This window comes from Musa acuminata, unplaced genomic scaffold (assembly GCF_036884655.1).
Source record: "Musa acuminata AAA Group cultivar baxijiao unplaced genomic scaffold, Cavendish_Baxijiao_AAA HiC_scaffold_525, whole genome shotgun sequence".
Taxonomy (NCBI): Eukaryota; Viridiplantae; Streptophyta; class Magnoliopsida; order Zingiberales; family Musaceae; genus Musa; species Musa acuminata.
The window spans coordinates 7501-29654 of NW_027020770.1; the positions used below are offsets into that span (position 1 = coordinate 7501).

Sequence of the window (22154 nt, forward strand, 5' to 3'; positions counted from 1 at the left end):
TGATGCTGGGTTTGATAAAAACAATGGAGAAGTAAGAATACTTTGGTTTGGCGATTCATAATAGCGATTGGACATCTAGAATATTCCTGTCCAAAAACAAAAATTTGAATAATTAGACATGAAGAGGACTACTTTGTCAGTACAGAGTAGACTAGTTCTAATAACTACAATTATTCATTATTATTTATACTAATAATAATGAATAATGTTTCACTTTTTAACTATAACTCGTAATAATCAGAAGTCATTATAATGGTGGTTACCCTTTTCTTTTTAGAAATAAAAAGAAATCTCTATTCTCCACCGAAAAACAAAGACTCAAACTTTAGTTTAGTGGAAAAAGCCCCTTATCGGATTTGAACCGATGACTTACGCCTTACCATGGCGTTACTCTACCACTGAGTTAAAAGGGCTTGTTTTATTCGATTCATGAATTATAGCCTTTTTCCATTATGAGTCTACTGCATAATATATGTACATGATATATACATATATGCACATAATATATACATAGTTCATTTAGGAGCAATCAATTTGATTTACCCCCCAAAAGTAAAAAGTGGGCAAATTTTTTATTTTTTTTTTTGATAAAAATAATGCAGTGAATTGTTTCAAGACCGACCCCGCTTGTTTACCTTTACTGACTCATCAAAACAAGATTCACTTGATTGATACATGTACCAATCTGACATCGACATAGATTCGATAGATTTTCTTGAATCATGTGATGAGGGTATTCGTACCCTGAACCGAATTCTTATAAAAAAATAAAAAAGAAAAAAGGAAAATTTCTATCGTTTTTTAATTTTCTGACTTAATGTGAGATAGTGATAGGCATATTTTATCTGAACAATGAACGAAGCAATGAGTTAAGTTAAAATTAATGAGTTAAAATTGAAGAAAAGAAATTAAGTGGGGTTCTACCCCCTTTTCTGTTCTGTCGGACCAATCACTGCCTGAACTGACGGAGTCCTGTACCTCCTTTCGCTATATAAAATAGTATGGGATGGTTCATTCATGAACCATCAAATCCAAAACAAAATTCTATGGAATCATAACATAAAAGTAGAAAAGAGTGTTCAGATCTAGTCATATCATTAGATTATATTGACAATTCCAAAAAACTACTCATACTATCATCATAGTATGATGACAGTTGGGCGGATATGCCCCTATCGTCTAGTGGTTCAGGACATCTCTCTTTCAAGGAGGCAGCGGGGATTCGACTTCCCCTGGGGGTACTACGAAAGGAAGTTGATCATGGATTATCAATAAGCCTAGAAGGAATTCTTCCTGGGTCGATGCCCGAGCGGTTAATGGGGACGGACTGTAAATTCGTTGGCGATATGTCTACGCTGGTTCAAATCCAGCTCGGCCCAAAAATTCGCCGCTCCATGAATATGATATAACCAATGATATAACCAATTTGTCCCCCAGAAACAAAAATACCTGATCCGTAAAAGAGAAAGAGTCCATTTTTGTTTCTCTATCCATGTTTTTCTCATTCGTTCTGATCTTTTCTTTCTAACGATCTAGATTCATAATACTTAATCAAAGCAAAGATTATGAAAGGAAAAATCGTTTTTTCTCAATGAAAGGTTGATTATCTATTTTTGGCAATAAAATAAAATAAACACAGGTTACTAGTAATCCGTGTCACTTTCACTATAGTCCATATCTATGTGTTCTATGTGTATATGATATCAGTTAGTATATCATTCGTGTCTCTGTTACAACGCGACGAAGAAAATGTTTTTCTGAAACCATTAAGAATATGTATACCATACACCTCGCTGGGATTGTAGTTCAATTGGTCAGAGCACCGCCCTGTCAAGGCGGAAGCTGCGGGTTCGAGCCCCGTCAGTCCCGAACTAGGATCCGACCGATGAATGGAGAAATGAATTTATCTATTTTCCGTGAAAAAGGAGACAGGGGGCAAGATCTAATCCCCAGTGGAGATCCTTATTTCTTTTGTTTTTCATTTCGCATTTATCATCAGACAAATACAGGAATTTCCATTTCTTCCACTAGTGCCGAGTGATAAGGGAGAGACATAACATATATAGATTCGTACAATCGGTGGTATTCCTATATTTAGTATTTTAAGAGATACTCGTCTGACTTTCTTTTTCGATTTTCTTGATAAATGAAATAGAATAGAGTGCTCCTATTTTTACCGAGAGTACATACGCAAATTGTATTCGTTTATTGTACAATACATAATGAACTTAACATAATTACCTCGACAGAGTACTTGTCAGGTTAAACGACAACCCTTTTTAGCTTCGACTTTGTTTGTGTATCCTCAATGACTAATTGGAAACAATCTATCTCATTCTCATTTAAATTGCACACTGAATTTTTGATGTATGCCTTCCAGTCCCAATCGAAGAAAGAGATACTAATCAAATAAAAGAAAAGACCAAGCAACGTTCCTTTTTATTAAATTTGTTGGAATTATATTAGATCTTTTATACTTAACCCGTCCTTTTTCCATCTCACTTCTACTCTTTGGATCTGTGTGTGATTCATAGAATACCAGTCATATAATACCTCATAATTGTATGTACATAATTGTATGTATAAGTATAACGAAGGAGGAGTATATAAGGAAGACGGTAGGGTTATTTATAGAAAAGAAAAAGTGGAAAAGGATGAAAATTCAATGGGATTCTTTATTGGATCAGGAATCCCATTTCAGATTTAGTATGGATAAAGGATCTTCCTATGTTATACTATTCAATTCTCGACGATGAATCGATTTGATAGATCAGATATTGTTATTCATAATATTGATCCGATTCAGTATCATCAGGATGCAATTCATCCCATTGAATTTACAGGAATCAAATTTCTCATCTCTATGGGATTAGATCCCGAGTTATTGCGAAGTAAAAAAACAATGAGATTATGGAAGTAAATATTCTCGCATTTATTGCTACTGCACTGTTCATTCTAGTTCCTACTGCCTTTTTACTTATCATCTACGTAAAAACAGTCAGTCAAAATGATTAATTTGACTGAAACTTGATTTATTAGTTCTTATCAATGATTGAATAAATGAAAGAAACGGATTCAAACTCCAAGTCTTAAATGAAATGATCTGTCTGGAATCATAAGTATCTGAGATAATAAGTATCTGAGATAGTAGTATCTGAGCCGAGATAGTATGGTATAGTATTTATTATCCTATTAATGATTTTCATAGAAAGTTGTACTGTATACAGATATAGGCTTTTATATAGAGAAAGCCTATATCTAGGTCAATATACAATATGTATGTACATAGATTAGATGTATATCTAAATAGTACATCAAAATAACAGTCCAATTCTATTATTTTTTTGGCTACATTTACTTGTGTGGATTTCGATCAATTCAAAATAATTGAAGACCAACTCTTCTAATTCCTGGCTTTCTTAGAATTTATATATATATAGGTATAGGTCCCGAGATCTATCAAAGGAATCAATGGAGCAAGACAAAAAGAGTATGGGCATATTCTACTATAAATTAAATAAAAAAAAAGATAAAAGAAAACGAAACCAAAGAAAAGAATCTTTTTCTTTTTTTAGATTTCCCATCTCAAGAAGTCATTGCTTGATCTATTAACAGATGATCTGCGGAGTTCTATTCCATGATAACTTCTTCAGATTTGAAAAAGAAGTAGATTAATAGAGTAGACCTTCCCAATTTTTTATGCTTAAACATGACATGAGATGAGTCAAAAAAAGCATAAAAAAATCTCTAGGAGTCTAAAAAAAAGGTGAAATGCGCGATATGTGGATCGCTCAACGGAAGAAAGATCTAATCTTATTATGTGTAGAACCTCTTTGGACAACAACTAGTCATTTCCAATAGAAAGTATGTATTGTCGTAATCTAATATAATTAGAATAGCGGAACGGCTTTCTCTTCTCTTAGAACAGTAAAAGTAAAGAAAGAGGGAAACAAATAAAGAAAAAAAGAAAAAACCAATTTCAGATTTTTTCTTTTTGTAATATCCATAATTCTGGTAAGAGCTGGTTTATCAAAATAGAATATTTAGGAAGAATTCGGTTGGAAAAAATTTCCTATCATGCGTAGATTTAGGTTTCGAAATACAACTATAGTAATCATTCATTCTTTGATCGAATGGTTATTATTCATTATTGTATTTTCTTATTCATTACTGTATTTCAGTATAATTTTGAAACAGAGACATTCTTTTTTTAAAGCTTTGCAAAACGATCAATTAAACAATTGATAGAATTCAATTACTCAATCGATTACTCGATTAGTAGTACCCCTAGAGTCCACTCCTTCCCCATACTACGAGTGAGAGGGAAAATGTAAAGACTACCATTAAAGCAGCCCAAGCGAGACTTACTATATCCATATAAATTATGTCTCCTATCTCTATGAAGGAATTATTCCATTATTGATCAATAATCATAGTGGAATCAATGGCGCAGAGTCAAAATGGAATTCTGACTTAACTTAAGGCTATTGATGAACCAATCCAATGAATCTACTCGTAACAAGATTATAAGATTTCTGGTAGAATCGGGAAGCATTAAGCATAAATACAATACACACACCTTTTCTCGGAAAATGAAATAACAAAGGAATACTCCTATCCCAATGGAACATGTAGGAGTACTAAGACCTATTGTTTGTTACCCTTTTTCATAAGCAAAAGACATCAAAATATACCATCAAGATAGATAACTATCTATCAGATACCTCTATTTCCTATTTGATCTAAGCCTTACTGTTTTTTTTGTGAAAGAATGGGGAGACACCATCACCAGTATTACATACATTCTTTCTTTTTTTCGTAATCCCCCTATCTTACACGGGCAAAGAAATTCCTACACGGGCAAAGAAATTTTTTTGTTTCTTCAACTTTTACTTTTACTCTTTACTCAATAAGAGCCGACCAACTATCCTGATTGAATGTTTGAGTACTCAGAGACTCTCGTGAGTCTGGATACAAAGTATCTTCAGTCCTTTCCACAACTTCTAAATTGATTTCCCATCAGCCTATCCAATCGAATTCCAGACAGAGTCAGTAGACACAACGGTGGTAGTGTAAAATAATTAGGAATTCTTGATAGTCTTTCGTACAATCTCTTCTTCAATCCTAGTAGCAAAAATGGAGTGTCCTTTAGGAACCTTTGGATACCAAGATTTCCGACCTCTTACTTTCGTAGTTTTGAATCCCAGAATTTACTTTCACTATTTATTTATTCTACTTATAAAATAAATGTCCGAACCAATCATAATCATATTAAAATCATAATCATATTAATAAGTAAGGCTTACTTCATCCCTATTTGTACCGGTTTGGGCCACACCCAAAGCCCGGATTTTTAGAAAAAAATTGACTTTCTTTAAAAAAATTGACTTTCTTTATAGAACTACAGATTCTAAAAATAAAGTATCGATAGGCTTATCCTTTTGCCTCTCCTTCTCCGGGGACAGAATTCGTCGAGTTAAATCAGCAGAATAAGAAATCCCAAGTTTTTTGTTGATCAGGCGACACCCAGATTTGAACTGGGGATAAAGGATTTGCAGTCCCCCGCCTTACCACTTGGCCATGTCGCCAAACCAAATTCGATCCAAATAAGATAAAAAATAGATTTCTGGTCAAAGACTGAAAAATTCAGGGCAAATTGGAACCATTAACTATTTGTTTTGTTGTTTTGAATTAGCGAAAGGTTCTTCAATTTGTATCTCAAATTGTTGCGTTTCCTTAATGGCATAACAAAATCAAATTGATTTATGACTAATTCAGTATCAATTATTTTCAATAATCAATCTTTTTCAATTTCAATTATAACAATATAAATTATAACAATATATATGTGTATATGTAAACCTCAAAACAGAAATTGTTACACAGATACCGCTCTTATGTACATATCCCATATCCCTATAGAGAATCGTCGTGCCTTCTTTTTTCATTTTCTATATGCAATAGAAAAAATAGGAATTATGATATAGTGCGACCTGACTTCTGTTGCCACAAGTGAAATTACGATAAAAGATGTGATATGCGGACAGGTAGATAGCTATATTGGCATGCACTTAATAAATATTACTCCTATTACGCAATTCAATCATATTCTATATATTCTACTAGCAAAAAAATAATTCGAAATTTTTTTTGAACATGAAATGAAACTCAAATAAAATTAAGTATGCTAAAAAGGGAAACTCTATATTGTTCCTGTTGTACCTGTCGCAAATTCGAACTTGCGTCGAAAATGCTCTTCATTCCTCTGTCTCATTTCCGTTCATACGTATGAAATACATATATGGTATATGGAGTTGGCTAAAATTTCATGTGATTCAGTAAACAGAATATACATTCCATCATTGCTAGATCGATCCGTATGGTTCGATAAATAGTGAGCTAATAATGGGATTTTTCAATAAACAGGAAACTTAAGATTAAGATGCTCCGGAATGATGGAAATGAGGGAATGTCCACAATACCTGGATTTAGTCAGATCCAATTTGAGGGATTTTGTAGGTTCATTAATGAGGGCTTGACGGAAGAATTTCATAAGTTTCCAAAAATTGAAGATACAGATCAAGAAATTGAATTTAAATTATTTGTGGAAAGATATCAATTGGTAGAACCCTTGATAAACGAAAGAGATGCTGTGTATGAATCACTCACATATTCTTCTGAATTATATGTACCCGCGGGATTAATTTGGAAAACCGGTAGAGATATGCAAGAACAAACCGTTTTTATTGGAAACATTCCCCTAATGAATTCCCTGGGAACCTTTATAGTAAATGGAATATACAGAATTGTGATCAATCAAATATTGCAAAGTCCTGGTATTTACTACCGTTCAGAATTGGACCATAACGGAATTTCTGTCTATACCAGCACAATAATATCAGATTGGGGAGGAAGATCGGAATTAGAAATTGATAGAAAAGCAAGGATATGGGCCCGTGTAAGTAGGAAACAAAAAATATCTATTCTAATTCTATCATCAGCTATGGGTTCGAATCTAAGAGAAATTCTAGATAATGTTTGTTACCCTGAAATTTTCTTGTCTTTCCCGAATGATAAGGAGAAAAAAAAGATTGGGTCAAAAGAAAATGCTATTTTGGAATTTTATCAACAATTTGCTTGTGTAGGCGGGGATCCGGTATTTTCTGAGTCTTTATGTAAAGAATTACAAAAGAAATTTTTTCAACAAAGATGTGAATTAGGAAGGATTGGTCGACGAAATATGAACCGGAGACTGAATCTTGATATACCTCAGAACAATACATTTTTATTACCACGAGATGTATTGGCTGCTGCGGATCATTTGATCGGAATTAAATTTGGAATGGGTACACTTGACGATATGAATCACTTGAAAAATAAACGGATTCGTTCTATAGCGGATCTGTTACAGGATCAATTCGGACTGGCTCTTGTTCGTTTAGAAAATGCGGTTCGAGGAACTATATGTGGAGCAATTCGGCATAAATTGATACCGACTCCTCAAAATTTGGTAACTTCAACTTCATTAACAACCACTTATGAATCGTTTTTTGGCCTACATCCTTTATCTCAAGTTTTGGATCGAACTAATCCATTGACACAAATCGTTCATGGGCGAAAATTGAGTTATTTGGGTCCTGGAGGATTGACGGGGCGAACTGCTAGTTTTCGGATACGAGATATTCATCCTAGCCACTATGGACGTATTTGTCCAATTGACACGTCCGAAGGAATCAATGTTGGACTTATTGGATCCTTAGCCATTCATGTGAGGATTGGCCATTGGGGATCTATAGAGAGTCCATTTTATGAAATATCTGAAAGATCAAAAGAGGCACAGATAGTTTATTTATCACCAAATAGAGATGAATATTATATGGTAGCAGCGGGAAATTCTTTGGCCTTGAATCGGGGTATTCAGGAAGAACAGGTTGTTCCAGCCCGATACCGTCAAGAGTTCCTGACTATTGCATGGGAACAGATTCATCTTAGAAGTATTTTTCCCTTCCAATATTTTTCTATTGGAGCTTCCCTCATTCCTTTTATCGAGCATAATGATGCGAATCGGGCTTTAATGAGTTCTAATATGCAGCGCCAAGCAGTTCCGCTTTCTCAGTCCGAGAGGTGCATTGTTGGAACTGGACTGGAACGCCAAACGGCTCTGGATTCGGGGGTTTCCGCTATAGCCGAACACGAGGGAAAGATCATTTATACTGACCCTCACAAGATCATTTTATCAAGTAATGGGGACACTACTATAAGTATAAGTATTCCATTAGTTATCTATCAACGTTCCAACAAAAATACTTGTATGCATCAAAAACCTCAGGTTCCGCGGGGTAAATGCATTAAAAAAGGACAAATTTTAGCGGACGGTGCGGCTACAGTTGGGGGGGAACTTGCTTTAGGAAAAAACGTATTAGTAGCTTATATGCCATGGGAGGGTTACAATTCTGAAGACGCAGTACTAATTAGCGAACGTCTGGTATATGAAGATATTTATACTTCTTTTCACATCCGGAAATATGAAATTCAGACTCATGTGACAAGCCAAGGACCTGAAAGAATCACTAAGGAAATACCACATCTAGAGGCTCATTTACTCCGCAATTTAGACAGAAATGGAGTTGTGATGCTGGGATCTTGGGTAGAAACAGGTGATATTTTAGTAGGTAAATTAACACCTCAGACAGCAAACGAATCGTCGTATGCTCCAGAGGATAGATTATTACGAGCCATACTTGGAATTCAGGTATCCACTGCAAAAGAAACTTCTCTAAAACTACCTATAGGCGGAAGAGGTCGCGTTATTGATGTGAGATGGATCCGGAAAAAGGGGGGTTCCTGTTATAATTCAGAAATGATTCGTGTATATATTTCACAGAAACGTGAAATCAAAGTAGGTGATAAAGTAGCTGGAAGACATGGGAATAAGGGTATCATTTCAAAAATTTTGCCTAGACAAGATATGCCCTATTTGCAAGATGGAACACCTGTTGATATGGTCTTCAACCCATTAGGAGTACCATCACGAATGAATGTGGGACAGATATTTGAATGCTCGCTCGGGTTAGCGGGGGATCTGCTAAAGAGACATTATAGAATAGCACCTTTTGATGAGAGATATGAGCAAGAGGCTTCGAGAAAACTAGTGTTTTCCGAATTATATGAAGCCAGTAAGCAAACAAAAAATCCATGGGTATTTGAACCCGAATATCCGGGAAAAAGCAGAATATTTGATGGAAGAACAGGAAATCCTTTTGAACAACCTGTTCTAATAGGAAAGTCCTATATTTTAAAATTAATTCATCAAGTTGATGATAAAATCCATGGACGTTCTAGTGGACATTACGCACTTGTTACACAACAACCCCTTAGAGGAAGGGCGAAGCAAGGGGGACAACGAGTAGGGGAAATGGAAGTTTGGGCTCTAGAGGGATTTGGTGTTGCTCATATTTTACAAGAGATGCTTACTTATAAATCTGATCATATTAGAGCTCGTCAAGAAGTACTTGGTGCTACGATCATTGGAGGAAGAGTATCTAACCCAGAAGATGCTCCAGAATCTTTTCGATTGCTCGTTCGAGAACTACGATCTTTAGCTCTAGAACTGAATCATTTCCTTGTATCTGAGAAGAACTTCCAGATTAATAGGAAGGAAGCTTGATCTGAATGAATCAGAATTTCTATTCTATGATTGACCGGTATAAACATCAACAACTTCGAATTGGACTAGTTTCTCCTCAACAAATAAAGGCTTGGGCCAACAAAATTTTACCTAATGGAGAGATAGTTGGAGAGGTGACAAAGCCCTATACGTTTCATTATAAGACCAATAAACCAGAAAAAGATGGATTGTTTTGTGAAAGAATCTCTGGGCCCATAAAAAGTGGAATTTGTGCTTGTGGAAATTATCGAGTGATTGGAGCTGAAAAAGAAGACCCGAAATTTTGTGAACAATGCGGGGTGGAATTTGTTGATTCTCGGATACGAAGATATCAAATGGGATACATCAAACTCGCATGTCCAGTGACTCATGTGTGGTATTTGAAACGTCTTCCTAGTTATATCGCGAATCTTTTAGATAAACCCCTTAAGGAATTAGAAGGCCTAGTATACTGCGATGTGTGATTTGATCAAAATTTTCGTTTTACAGATTCGGACTGAGAAACTGTCATCCCATTCAATCCGATTGGGGTGCCCCCGGCTCTGACATGTGTTTTGGGAGAAGTAAAAGTAACACGAAACTCAGAATTATAGGTGTATTCAATACTTCCAAATGCAAGGGGAATTGATCCATGGTCGATTCCGTATAAATAGGAATTGCTAGTTATACCTCGTGAAAAAACACTTTTTTGTGGAATCAGCTATTCCATTTCTTTATAGAGATTCCGTTTAAGCAAGCAAATATAGTATGGTTACAGAAGTCTATCTATCGCATATATGCTTCAAGGGGCATCATGGGATAACCATCGAGGTGAGTAGGGACCTAAAGGATCGAATAGAACGATATATAGACAAGTAAATCCCTTACGAGTCCCAAAGTATTCTTTTAAGGGGATTCATCATTTGACGGGAAGTAGACTACTCAAAAATCCTACATTTTTATTTTGTCATAAGTAATTCGGAAAATGAAAGTAAAAAAAGAAGAATGAATCGTTGGTCCTTAGTGGGAACTTGAGTAAGGAGTAGTTCTTTGTTTGTAGGGTTTTTCGAACAAACTTTTTAAATAAGAAAGAATCCCCTTTTTGAGGTAACTACTTGAGCCGGATGAAAGGAAACCTTCACGTCCGATTTTAAAAGGGGGAATCCAATCCTACAGGAACCTATCTCGATTTTTCTTTTGCTAGGCCCATAGCGAAAAAACCTACTTTCTTACGATTACGAGGTTTATTCGAATATGAAATCCAATCTCGGAAATACAGCATACCACTTTTTTTTACTACCCAAGGCTTCGAGACATTTCGAAATCGAGAAATCTCTACAGGAGCAGGTGCTATCAGAGAACAATTAGCCGATTCAGATTTGCGAATTATTACGGGTAATTCATTAGTAGAATGGAAGGAATTAGGGGAGGAGGGGTCCACTGGAAATGAATGGGAAGATAGAAAAATTAGAAGAAGAAAGGATTTTTTGGTTAGACGCATGGAATTAGCTAAACATTTTATTCGAACAAATGTAGAACCAGAATGGATGGTTTTGTGCTTATTACCAGTTCTTCCTCCCGAGTTGAGACCAATCATTCAGATAGATGGGGGTAAACTAATGAGTTCGGATATTAATGAACTCTATAGACGAGTTATCTATCGGAATAATACTCTTACCGATCTATTAGCAACAAGTAGATCTACGCCAGGGGAATTAGTAATGTGTCAGGAGAAATTGGTACAAGAGGCCGTGGATACACTTCTTGATAATGGGATCCGTGGACAACCAATGAGGGATGGTCATAATAAAGTTTACAAGTCATTTTCAGATGTAATTGAAGGCAAAGAGGGAAGATTTCGTGAGACTCTGCTTGGTAAACGTGTCGATTATTCGGGACGTTCCGTCATTGTCGTGGGTCCTTCGCTTTCATTACATCAGTGTGGATTACCTCGAGAAATAGCAATAGAGCTTTTCCAAACATTTGTAATTCGTGGTCTAATCAGACAACATGTTGCTTCTAACATAGGAATTGCTAAAAGTAAAATTCGGGAAAAAGAACCCATTGTATGGGAAATACTTCAAGAAGTTATGCGGGGGCATCCTGTATTATTGAATAGAGCACCCACCCTGCACAGATTAGGCATACAGGCGTTCCAACCCTTTTTAGTGGAGGGACGCGCTATTTGTTTACATCCATTAGTTTGTAAGGGTTTCAATGCAGACTTTGATGGGGATCAAATGGCTGTTCATGTACCTTTATCTTTGGAAGCTCAAGCGGAGGCTCGTTTACTTATGTTTTCTCATATGAATCTCTTGTCTCCAGCTATTGGGGATCCTATTTCCGTACCAACTCAAGATATGCTTATCGGACTCTATTTATTAACGATCGGGAATCGTCGAGGTATTTGTGCAAATAGGTATAATCCATATAGATATAGTTGCGGAAACTACCAAAATAAAAAGGTTGACAATAAAAAAAATGACTATAGGTATACGGAAAAGAAAGAACCCTATTTTTCTAGTTCCTATGATGCACTTGGAGCTTATCAACAGAAACGAATTAGTTTAGATAGTCCTTTGTGGCTCCGATGGAGACTAGATCAACGTGTCATTGGCTCAAGAGAAGTTCCCATCGAAGTTCAATATGAATCTTTGGGTACTTATCATGAGATTTATGGGCACTATCTAATAGAAGGAAGTGTAACAAAGGAAATCCGTTGTATATACATTCGAACTACTCTTGGTCATATTTCTTTTTATCGGGAAATAGAAGAAGCCATACAGGGGTTTTGTCGAGCCTACTCATACGCTATCTAAACTAAGAAATCAGATTAGGCGATGTTCGTGCCCATGGGAATTCGGGTCTCCCCAATTTCACTGGTATCATAATTTCTGAATTTCTGCGTGAATCAAGATTGAGATTGAGGAAAGGAAGTTTTCGAATCACTAACTCAGGTCCATTGTCGAATCCTACTTAGCAGAATAAATATAAGAGGTACTGTACTTATGGCAGAACGGGCCGATCTGGTCTTTCACAATAAAGTGATAAATGGAACTGTTATGAAACGACTTATTAGCAGGTTAATAGATCATTTCGGAATGGCATATACATCACATATCTTGGATCAAGTAAAGACTTTGGGTTTCCAACAAGCCACTGCTACATCTATTTCATTAGGAATTGATGATCTTTTAACAATCCCTTCTAAGGGATGGTTAGTCCAAGACGCTGAACAACAAAGTTTTATTTTGGATAAACACCATCATTATGGGAATGTACACGCGGTAGAAAAATTACGTCAATCCATTGAGATATGGTATGCTACAAGTGAATATTTGAGACAAGAAATGAATCCTAATTTTCGGATGACTGATCCTTCTAATCCAGTATATCTAATGTCCTTTTCGGGAGCTAGGGGAAATGCATCTCAGATACACCAATTAGTAGGTATGAGAGGATTAATGTCGGATCCCCAAGGACAAATGATTGATTTACCCATTCAAAGCAATTTACGTGAAGGACTTTCTTTGACAGAATATATAATTTCCTGTTATGGAGCCCGCAAAGGAGTTGTAGATACTGCTGTACGAACATCAGATGCTGGATACCTCACACGTAGACTTGTTGAAGTAGTTCAACATATTATTGTACGTAGAACAGATTGTGGCACTATCCGAGGTATTTCCGTGAGTCCTCGAAATGGGATGACGGAAAAAATTTTTGTCCAAACACTAATTGGTCGTGTATTAGCGGACGATATATATATCGGTCTACGATGCCTTGCCACTCGAAATCAAGATATTGGGATTGGACTTGTCAATCGATTCATAACCTTTCGAGCACAACCAATATATATTCGAACCCCCTTTACTTGCAGGAGTACATCTTGGATCTGCCAATTATGTTATGGTCGGAGTCCTACTCATGGCGACCTGGTCGAATTGGGAGAAGCTGTAGGTATTATTGCGGGTCAATCAATTGGGGAACCAGGAACTCAACTAACATTAAGAACTTTTCATACCGGTGGAGTATTCACAGGCGGTACTGCCGAGCATGTACGAGCTCCTTCTAATGGAAAAATAAAATTCAATGAGGATTTGGTTCATCCCACACGTACCCGTCATGGGCATCCTGCTTTTCTATGTTCTATAGACTTGTATGTAACTATTGAGAGTCGGGATATTCTACATAATGTAAATATTCCACCAAAAAGTTTTATTTTAGTTCAAAATAATCAATATGTAGAATCAGAACAAGTGATTGCTGAGATTCGTGCTGGAACGTCCACTTTTCATTTTAAAGAGAAGGTACGAAAACATATTTATTCTGAATCAGAGGGAGAAATGCACTGGAGTACCGATGTCCACCATGCACCTGAATATACATATGGTAATGTTCATCTATTATCAAAAACGAGTCATTTATGGATATTAGCGGGAGGTCCGTGCAGATCCAGTATAGTGTCTTTTTCGCTCCACAAGGATCAAGATCAAATGAATGTTTATTCTTTTTCTGTCGAAGAAAGATATATCTCTGACCTATCAATGACTAATGGTCGAATAAGACATAAATTGTTGGATACTTCTGGTAAAAAAGATAAGAAAATTATTGACTATTCAATAAGACCTGATCAAACGATGTCTAATGGTCATTTGAATTTCATATATCCTTCTATTATCCAAGGGAATTCTTATTTCTTGGCGAAAAAGCGAAGAAATAGATTCATCATCCCATTACAATACAATCAAGAACGAGAGAAAGAACTAATACCCTGTTTTGGTATTTCGATCGAAATACCAAAACAGGGTATTTTACGTAGAAATAGTATTCTTGCTTATTTTGATGATCCACGATACAGAAGAAGCAATTCAGGAATTACTAAATATGGAACCGTAGAGGTCAATTCAATCATAAAAAAAGAGGATTTGATTGAGTATCGAGGACCAAAAGAATTTAGTCCGAAATACCAAACGAAAGTAGATCGGTTTTTTTTCATTCTCGAAGAAGTGCATATCTTACCCGGATCTTCGTTGATAATGGTCCGGAACAATAGTATCATTGGAGTAGATACACAACTCGCTTTAAATACAAGAAGTCGAGTAGGCGGATTAGTCCGAGTGGAGAGAAAAAAAAAAAATATTGAACTAAAAATATTTTCCGGAGATATTTATTTTCCTGGAGAGGCAGATAAGATATCCAGGCACAGCGGCATTTTGATACCACCGGAAACAGAAAAAAAAATTTCTAAGGAATCAAAAAAATGGAAAAATTGGATCTATGTCCAACGGATCACACCTACCAAGAAAAAGTATTTTGTTTTGGTTCGACCCGTAGTCACATATGAAATAGCTGATGGCATAAATTTAGCAACACTTTTTCCTCAAGATCTCCTGCGGGAAAAGGATAATGTCCCAACTTAGAGTTGTCAATTATATCCTTCATGGATATGGCAAGTCAATTCGAGGAATTTCTCACACAAGTATTCAATTAGTTCGGACTTGCTTAGTATTGAATTGGGATCAAGAGCAAAAAGGTTCTCCGGAAGAGGTTCACGCTTCCTTTGTTGAGGTAAGAACAAATGATCTGATTCGAGATTTCATAAGAATTGAGTTAGTCAAGTCCACTATTTCGTATACCGGAAAAAGATATGATAGGGCAAGTTCCGGATTGATTTCCGATAATGGATTAGATCGCACAAATATCAATCCTTTTTTTTACAAGGCCAGGATTCAATCACTTACCCAACATCAAGGTACTATTGGTACATTGTTAAATCGAATAAAAGGAATGCCAATCTTTGATAATTTTGTCATCATCCAATTGTTTTCGAATTGGCCCATTCAATGGTTCAAAATATAACAATATGACAAAAGAATCGGATCCCATAATCCCAATTAAGGATTTGCTGGGTCCCTTAGGCACTATTGTACCTAAAATAGCAAATTTCTATTCATCTTACCATTTAATAACTTATAATCAGATCTTGTTAAAGAAATATTTGCTACTTGACAATTTTCAACAGACTTTCCAAGTACTTCAAGTACTTAAATACTGTTTAATAGATGAAAATAGGAGGATTTATAACCCCGATCCATGCAGTAACATCATTTTGAATCCATTCCATTTGAATTGGCACTTTCTCCATCACGATTATTGGGAAGAGACATCTAAAAAAATTCGTCTTGGACAATTTTTTTGTGAAAATGTATGTCTATTCAAATACGAACCACACGTAGAAAAATCTGGTCAGATCATAATTGTTCATGTTGACTCCTTAGTTATAAGATCGGCTAAGCCCTATTTGGCCACTCCAGGAGCTACTGTTCATGGCCATTATGGAGAAATCTTTTACGAAGGAGATACATTAGTTACATTTATATATGAAAAATCGAGATCTGGTGACATAACGCAAGGTCTTCCAAAAGTGGAACAAATCTTAGAAGTACGTTCTATTGATTCAATATCGATGAACCTCGAAAGGAGAGTTGAAGGTTGGAACGAAGGTATACCAAAAATTCTTGGAATCCCCTGGGGATTCTTGATTCAAGCGGAGCTAACCATAGTTCAAAGTCGTATCTCTTTGGTTAATAAAATCCAAAAGGTTTATCGATCCCAGGGGGTACAGATCCATAATAGACATATAGAGATTATTGTACGTCAAGTAACATCAAAAGTGTTGGTTTCAGAAGATGGAATGTCTAATGTTTTTTCACCTGGGGAATTAATCGGATTGTTGCGAGCGGAACGAGCGGGGCGCGCTTTGGACGAAGCGATCTCTTATCGGGCAATCCTATTGGGAATAACGAGGGCATCTTTGAATACTCAAAGTTTCATATCCGAAGCAAGTTTTCAAGAAACCGCTCGAGTTTTAGCAAAAGCTGCTCTACGAGGTCGTATTGATTGGTTGAAAGGCCTGAAAGAGAACGTTGTTCTGGGTGGGATTATACCCGTTGGTACCGGATTCAAAAAATTAGTGCACCGTTCAAGGCAAGACAAGAACATTTATTTGGAAATCAAAAGAAAGAATCTATTCGATTTGGAAATGAGAGATATTTTGTTACACCATAGAGAATTATTTTGTTCTTACGTCCCATTTCCATGAGACATCAGAACAATCGTTTACGCGATTTCATGATTCCTAAGAGCAGATTCTTTTACTTTAACTATCTTTTCACTTTTAACTATCTGTCTTTTAACTTAACTATCTGGTCCGAGTATTGATTTGGTAAAAAAAAAATAAGTAATTAAAAGACATTAATGGTTTGTACCGTGTATCAACGGTTAATTCCCGGTAGAAGGTTCCATCGGAACAATTATTTATTTCAAAGTACCTCGTCTCTTTGTTAAAAAAATAAAAAAGAAAAAACAAAAAGGAAGTGTGGGGAAAAATGACAAGAAGATATTGGAACATCAATTTGGAAGAGATGATGGAGGCCGGAGTTCATTTTGGTCATGGTACTAAGAAATGGAATCCTAGAATGGCCCCTTACATCTCTGCAAAGCGTAAAGGTATTCATATTACAAATCTCACTAGAACGGCTCGTTTTTTATCAGAAGCCTGTGATTTAGTTTTTGATGCAGCAAGTAGGGGAAAAAACTTCTTAATTGTTGGTACCAAAAATAAAGCAGCGGATTCAGTAGCATCAGCTGCAATAAGGGCCCGGTGTCATTATGTTAATAAAAAATGGCTCGGTGGTATGTTAACGAATTGGTCTACTACGGAAACGAGACTTCAAAAGTTCAGGGATTTAAGAGCAGAACAAAAGATGGGGAAACTCAACCGTCTTCCCAAAAGAGATGCCGCAATGTTGAAGAGAAAATTATCTGCCTTGCAAACATATCTCGGCGGTATCAAATATATGACGGGATTGCCTGATATTGTGATCATCGTTGATCAGCAAGAAGAATATATGGCTCTTCGAGAATGTGTAATTTTAGGGATTCCGACGATTTGTTTAATCGATACAAATTGTGACCCCGATCTCGCAGATATTTCGATCCCAGCCAATGATGACGCTATAGCTTCAATCCGATTGGTTCTTAACAAATTAGTATCCGCAATTTGTGAGGGCCGTTGTAGCTATATAAGAAATCGTTGATTATGATTAAGAATAATTAGTTAATTATTTGGGGATTTTATAGATTTATTGGATCGGTTACTATTCTTGAATTAAAAAAAAGAAAAAACAAAATGGAAATGTGGGCATATTGATAATATGTTATGATGTTATGTGATTTCTTGGTATCCTATGTAATTTCTTGATATCCTAAATATACGATTGATGAATACAATTAGTGATTCAAGTTGGTGAGTTGAGAAAGAGATGGTTGAATCAAAATAATTTATTTTTTGAAGTTCAATTTTTGTTAGAGGACCATATGAATGTTATACCATGTTCCATTAAAACACTCAAGGGGTTATACGATATATCGGGTGTAGAAGTAGGCCAACATTTCTATTGGCAAATAGGAGGTTTACAAGTCCATGCCCAAGTACTTATCACTTCTTGGGTAGTAATTGCTATCTTATTAGGTTCGGTGATCCTAGCTGTTCGGAATCCACAAACCATTCCGACCGGCGGTCAGAATTTCTTCGAATATGTCCTTGAATTTATTCGAGACTTGAGCAAAACCCAGATTGGAGAAGAATATGGTCCTTGGGTTCCCTTTATTGGAACTATGTTCCTATTTATTTTTGTTTCTAACTGGTCAGGTGCTCTTTTACCTTGGAAAATTATACAGTTACCTCATGGGGAGTTAGCTGCGCCCACGAATGATATAAATACTACTGTTGCTTTAGCTTTACTCACGTCAGTCGCATATTTTTATGCGGGTCTTAGCAAAAAAGGATTGGGTTATTTTGGGAAATACATTCAACCAACTCCAATACTTTTACCAATTAACATCCTAGAAGATTTCACAAAACCCTTATCTCTTAGTTTTCGACTTTTCGGGAATATATTGGCTGATGAATTAGTAGTTGTCGTTCTTGTTTCTTTAGTCCCTTCAGTAGTTCCTATACCTGTCATGTTTCTTGGATTATTTACAAGTGGTATTCAAGCTCTTATTTTTGCAACGTTAGCTGCGGCTTATATAGGTGAATCCATGGAGGGTCATCATTGACTAGCTTTCAAAATAGTCTTTTTATTATTATTTTTTATTATTATTATTAAGTAAGTTTATCCCAATTCATGCGTGGTTCAAGATAATCCAATTGGTTGGGGAACATAATAACGTATTACTATATGACTTAGAGTTTTAGGAGAAAAGATGGACGGTATTACAGAATTGTAAAAAAAAAAAGAAGGGTTGGGGAGGTTATACTAGATGTATGTAATGTCTATAAGCTCGGACCCCGTCTATGTTTCTAGGAATGATTCTAGAATCCGATTTAATCTAAAAAAAATGCGGGTGGTTTACGTTATGGAAGAAACAAATATATATGTCATATTAGAATGACATTAGATATTCATTAGTTATATAAGGCTATCCCTATCATCCTATATAACATCACTATATTACATAATTACATGCTATTACTTAATTACATGCTATTACTTAATTACATACTATTACTATTTTTATAATCATAACTTCTACTCTGTAATCATAATATAATCCTATACATAATATAAAATATAATCCTATACATAATATAATCCTATAATGATAATATAATATAATAATAATATTAATATAATAATAATATAATAAATATAATAATAAATAATAATAAATAAATAAATAAATATAAGTAAATAAATATAAGTAATAAAATAAGTATTAGTTAACATTAATAATTAGTTTAATAGTTAATATTAATATAAGTATTAATATTCATATGTAAAATATCTAAGTATCAATTAAGTATTAGTTAATATAATCATTTATAATTATATTATCGATAATTATTAGTATTAATTATTACTATATATTGATATTGGTACTACTACATACTTTTATATTACTACATATTGATATATTGATATTGATTTGTATTGGTATTAATTTGATTGATATTGATTGCAGCTCACACTGCATTTAGTCACACTCCATTTAGACGGATTTCAATATCAGTCCTTCTATTTTGTCTGTGATTGTGGATTGAATGAACAAAGAGATGAACTCAAGAATGGTGTAGTAAAGAACGAAGAATTAAATGAAAGAGTGGTTCGAAACAAAGAAATACAATAGTTAGAACTGTATGCATATGGATTTACAAAAACTCCATTATGGGTAAAAACGAGATAGTTGTGACGATTCAGTTCAGTAATTTAGTAATATTATCATTTCAATTCGGAGTTTTTAGTTACTTCGGACCGCTGGATCTTAATGATAAAATGAGTAATAATTCATTGGTTGATTGTATCATTAACCATTTCTTTTTTTTTGTGCGAGGAACTTACCATGAATCCACTGATTTCTGCCGCTTCCGTTATTGCTGCTGGATTGGCCGTGGGGCTTGCTTCTATTGGACCTGGAGTTGGTCAAGGTACTGCTGCAGGCCAAGCTGTAGAAGGTATTGCGAGACAACCAGAAGCAGAGGGTAAAATACGAGGTACTTTATTGCTTAGTCTAGCTTTTATGGAAGCTTTAACAATTTACGGACTGGTCGTGGCGTTAGCGCTTTTATTTGCGAATCCTTTTGTTTAATCCTAGAAATAAATAGAAAAAAGTACCTTACATACTTTTTTCTTATTTTATTAACTTTAACTTGGAATTGCCCTTTGCTTCTTCGAATTATATTTACACTTTACTTATAAATTACTTATTTGTTGAGACAATACGCCAGGAAGGGCTGATTTGAGGATGAGGAATTACCAGATTCGCTTGCTTTCTTCCTTTCTGTCCTTAGCTTAGTACAATAGAAAACTTTTTTACTTTCATTGTTCGAAGCGTTTCAACAAACGAAATAGTTATCAATTGATATGAGATCTAAGACCTAAGTAAAGTATCTTATTGGAAACTTCTTGAAAACTTAAAAAATAATAAATTTCAAACAAATGATTTAATCTATTGCCATTAAATAAAGTGGAAATGAAATTAATAAAAAGAAATCGATCAAAAAAAGGCGAGTGAAGTGATACAAAAAGAACTCTGTTCTTTGTTAGTCCTATCCATAAGAGAGGGGAGCATATGAAAAATGTAATCGATTCTTTCGTTTCCTTGGGTCACTGGCCATCCGCCGGGAGTTTCGGGTTTAATACCGATATTTTAGCAACAAATCCAATAAATCTAAGTGTAGTGCTTGGTGTATTGATTTATTTTGGAAAGGGAGTGTGTGCGAGTTGTGTATTTCAAGAATAGGTTGGATCCATCCAGCTGCACTTTATTTATGGTATTTATAGGAGAAATAGGAAAAAGGTGCACGATCTCGACGAATTACTTCTGAATAAATTAAGAAATCATATGTAAGAACCATAGCATTTCGTGACTTATTGGTAAATCCACTTTGATTCTCTATCAACCAATAATGTGAGACCATTAACATGGTTAAAGCTAAATTGTTTAAAGTCCAGGTAAAACATGGTACTCTTTCTACCACTTCTACCACTACGTTAGTAACGAAATGGTTAAAAAAAAAATAGTTGGTAATTTATTTGATTTGATATAGAACACTCATATCGATAAAAGAATTTGAACCATTTACTAGAAAAATGAGCACTTTGCTTTTTTTATCTAATGCCGAAATGACGACCTATGTATAAAAAAAGAGGAATTTTTGGACTTGAAGAAACAAATAAAAAATATAATAATTATTATTTTCATTTTTTTAAAATGAAAAATGAAATAGAATTCTAAAAATGAAAATGATAAATAAAATACAAAACAAATATAAATAAAATACAAATAAAGAAACAACTTTGCTGACAATTCTAGATTTTTGTCTGGTCTAGTCGGAAGAGTCCTCCTGATATTCTGGTCTTGTATCAGTTTTGACATCTTTGAATACAAACAGAAAAGAGAGGGTAGGCTCATTACATTAAAAAAGATATGGGAATACCCACACCATAAATAAAACATTAAAAAAGATATGGGAATACCCACACCATAAATAAAATAAATAATTGAGCGTGAGAGCCAAATGAATCGAAAGATTCATGTTTGGTTCGGGAAGAGATCATGGAAGTTTTGAAATTAATGATAAGATAATCTACTTTCATTAAATGATTTATTAGATAATCGAAAACAGAGGATTTTGAATACTATTCGAAATTCGGAAGAATTACGTAAAGGGGCCATTGAGCAGCTCGAAAGAGCCCGGGCTCGCTTACGTAAAGTGGAAATGGAAGCAGATGAGTATCGAATGAATGGATACTCTGAAATAGAACGAGAAAAACAAAATTTGATTAATGCCACTAGTAATAGTTTGGAACAATTAGAAAATTACAAAAATGAAACCCTTCAGTTTGAACAACAAAGAGCGATTAATCAGGTCCGACAACGAGTTTTCCAACAAGCCTTACAAGGAGCTCTAGGAACTCTGAATAGTTGCTTGAATAGC

At 35.1% G+C, this 22154-nt stretch overlaps 1 protein-coding gene and 3 non-coding genes across 4 annotated transcripts; 2 read left to right on the forward strand and 2 right to left on the reverse strand.

Annotated features, from left to right (window-relative positions):
• The first annotated feature begins 251 nt into the window (after positions 1-251).
• LOC135661210 (DNA-directed RNA polymerase subunit beta) lies at positions 252-21936 on the forward strand. The gene has a single exon (XM_065176490.1). The coding sequence runs from the start codon at positions 6443-6445 to the stop codon at positions 9665-9667; it is 3225 nt and encodes a 1074-aa protein (XP_065032562.1). The 5' UTR covers positions 252-6442; the 3' UTR covers positions 9668-21936.
• Positions 342-413, reverse strand: TRNAT-GGU (transfer RNA threonine (anticodon GGU)). Its single transcript has one exon. It is a non-coding gene; the product is annotated as a tRNA-Thr (tRNA).
• Positions 1796-1869, forward strand: TRNAD-GUC (transfer RNA aspartic acid (anticodon GUC)). The gene has a single exon. It is a non-coding gene; the product is annotated as a tRNA-Asp (tRNA).
• TRNAC-GCA (transfer RNA cysteine (anticodon GCA)) lies at positions 5518-5588 on the reverse strand. Its single transcript has one exon. It is a non-coding gene; the product is annotated as a tRNA-Cys (tRNA).
• Positions 21937-22154: the final 218 nt, after the last annotated feature.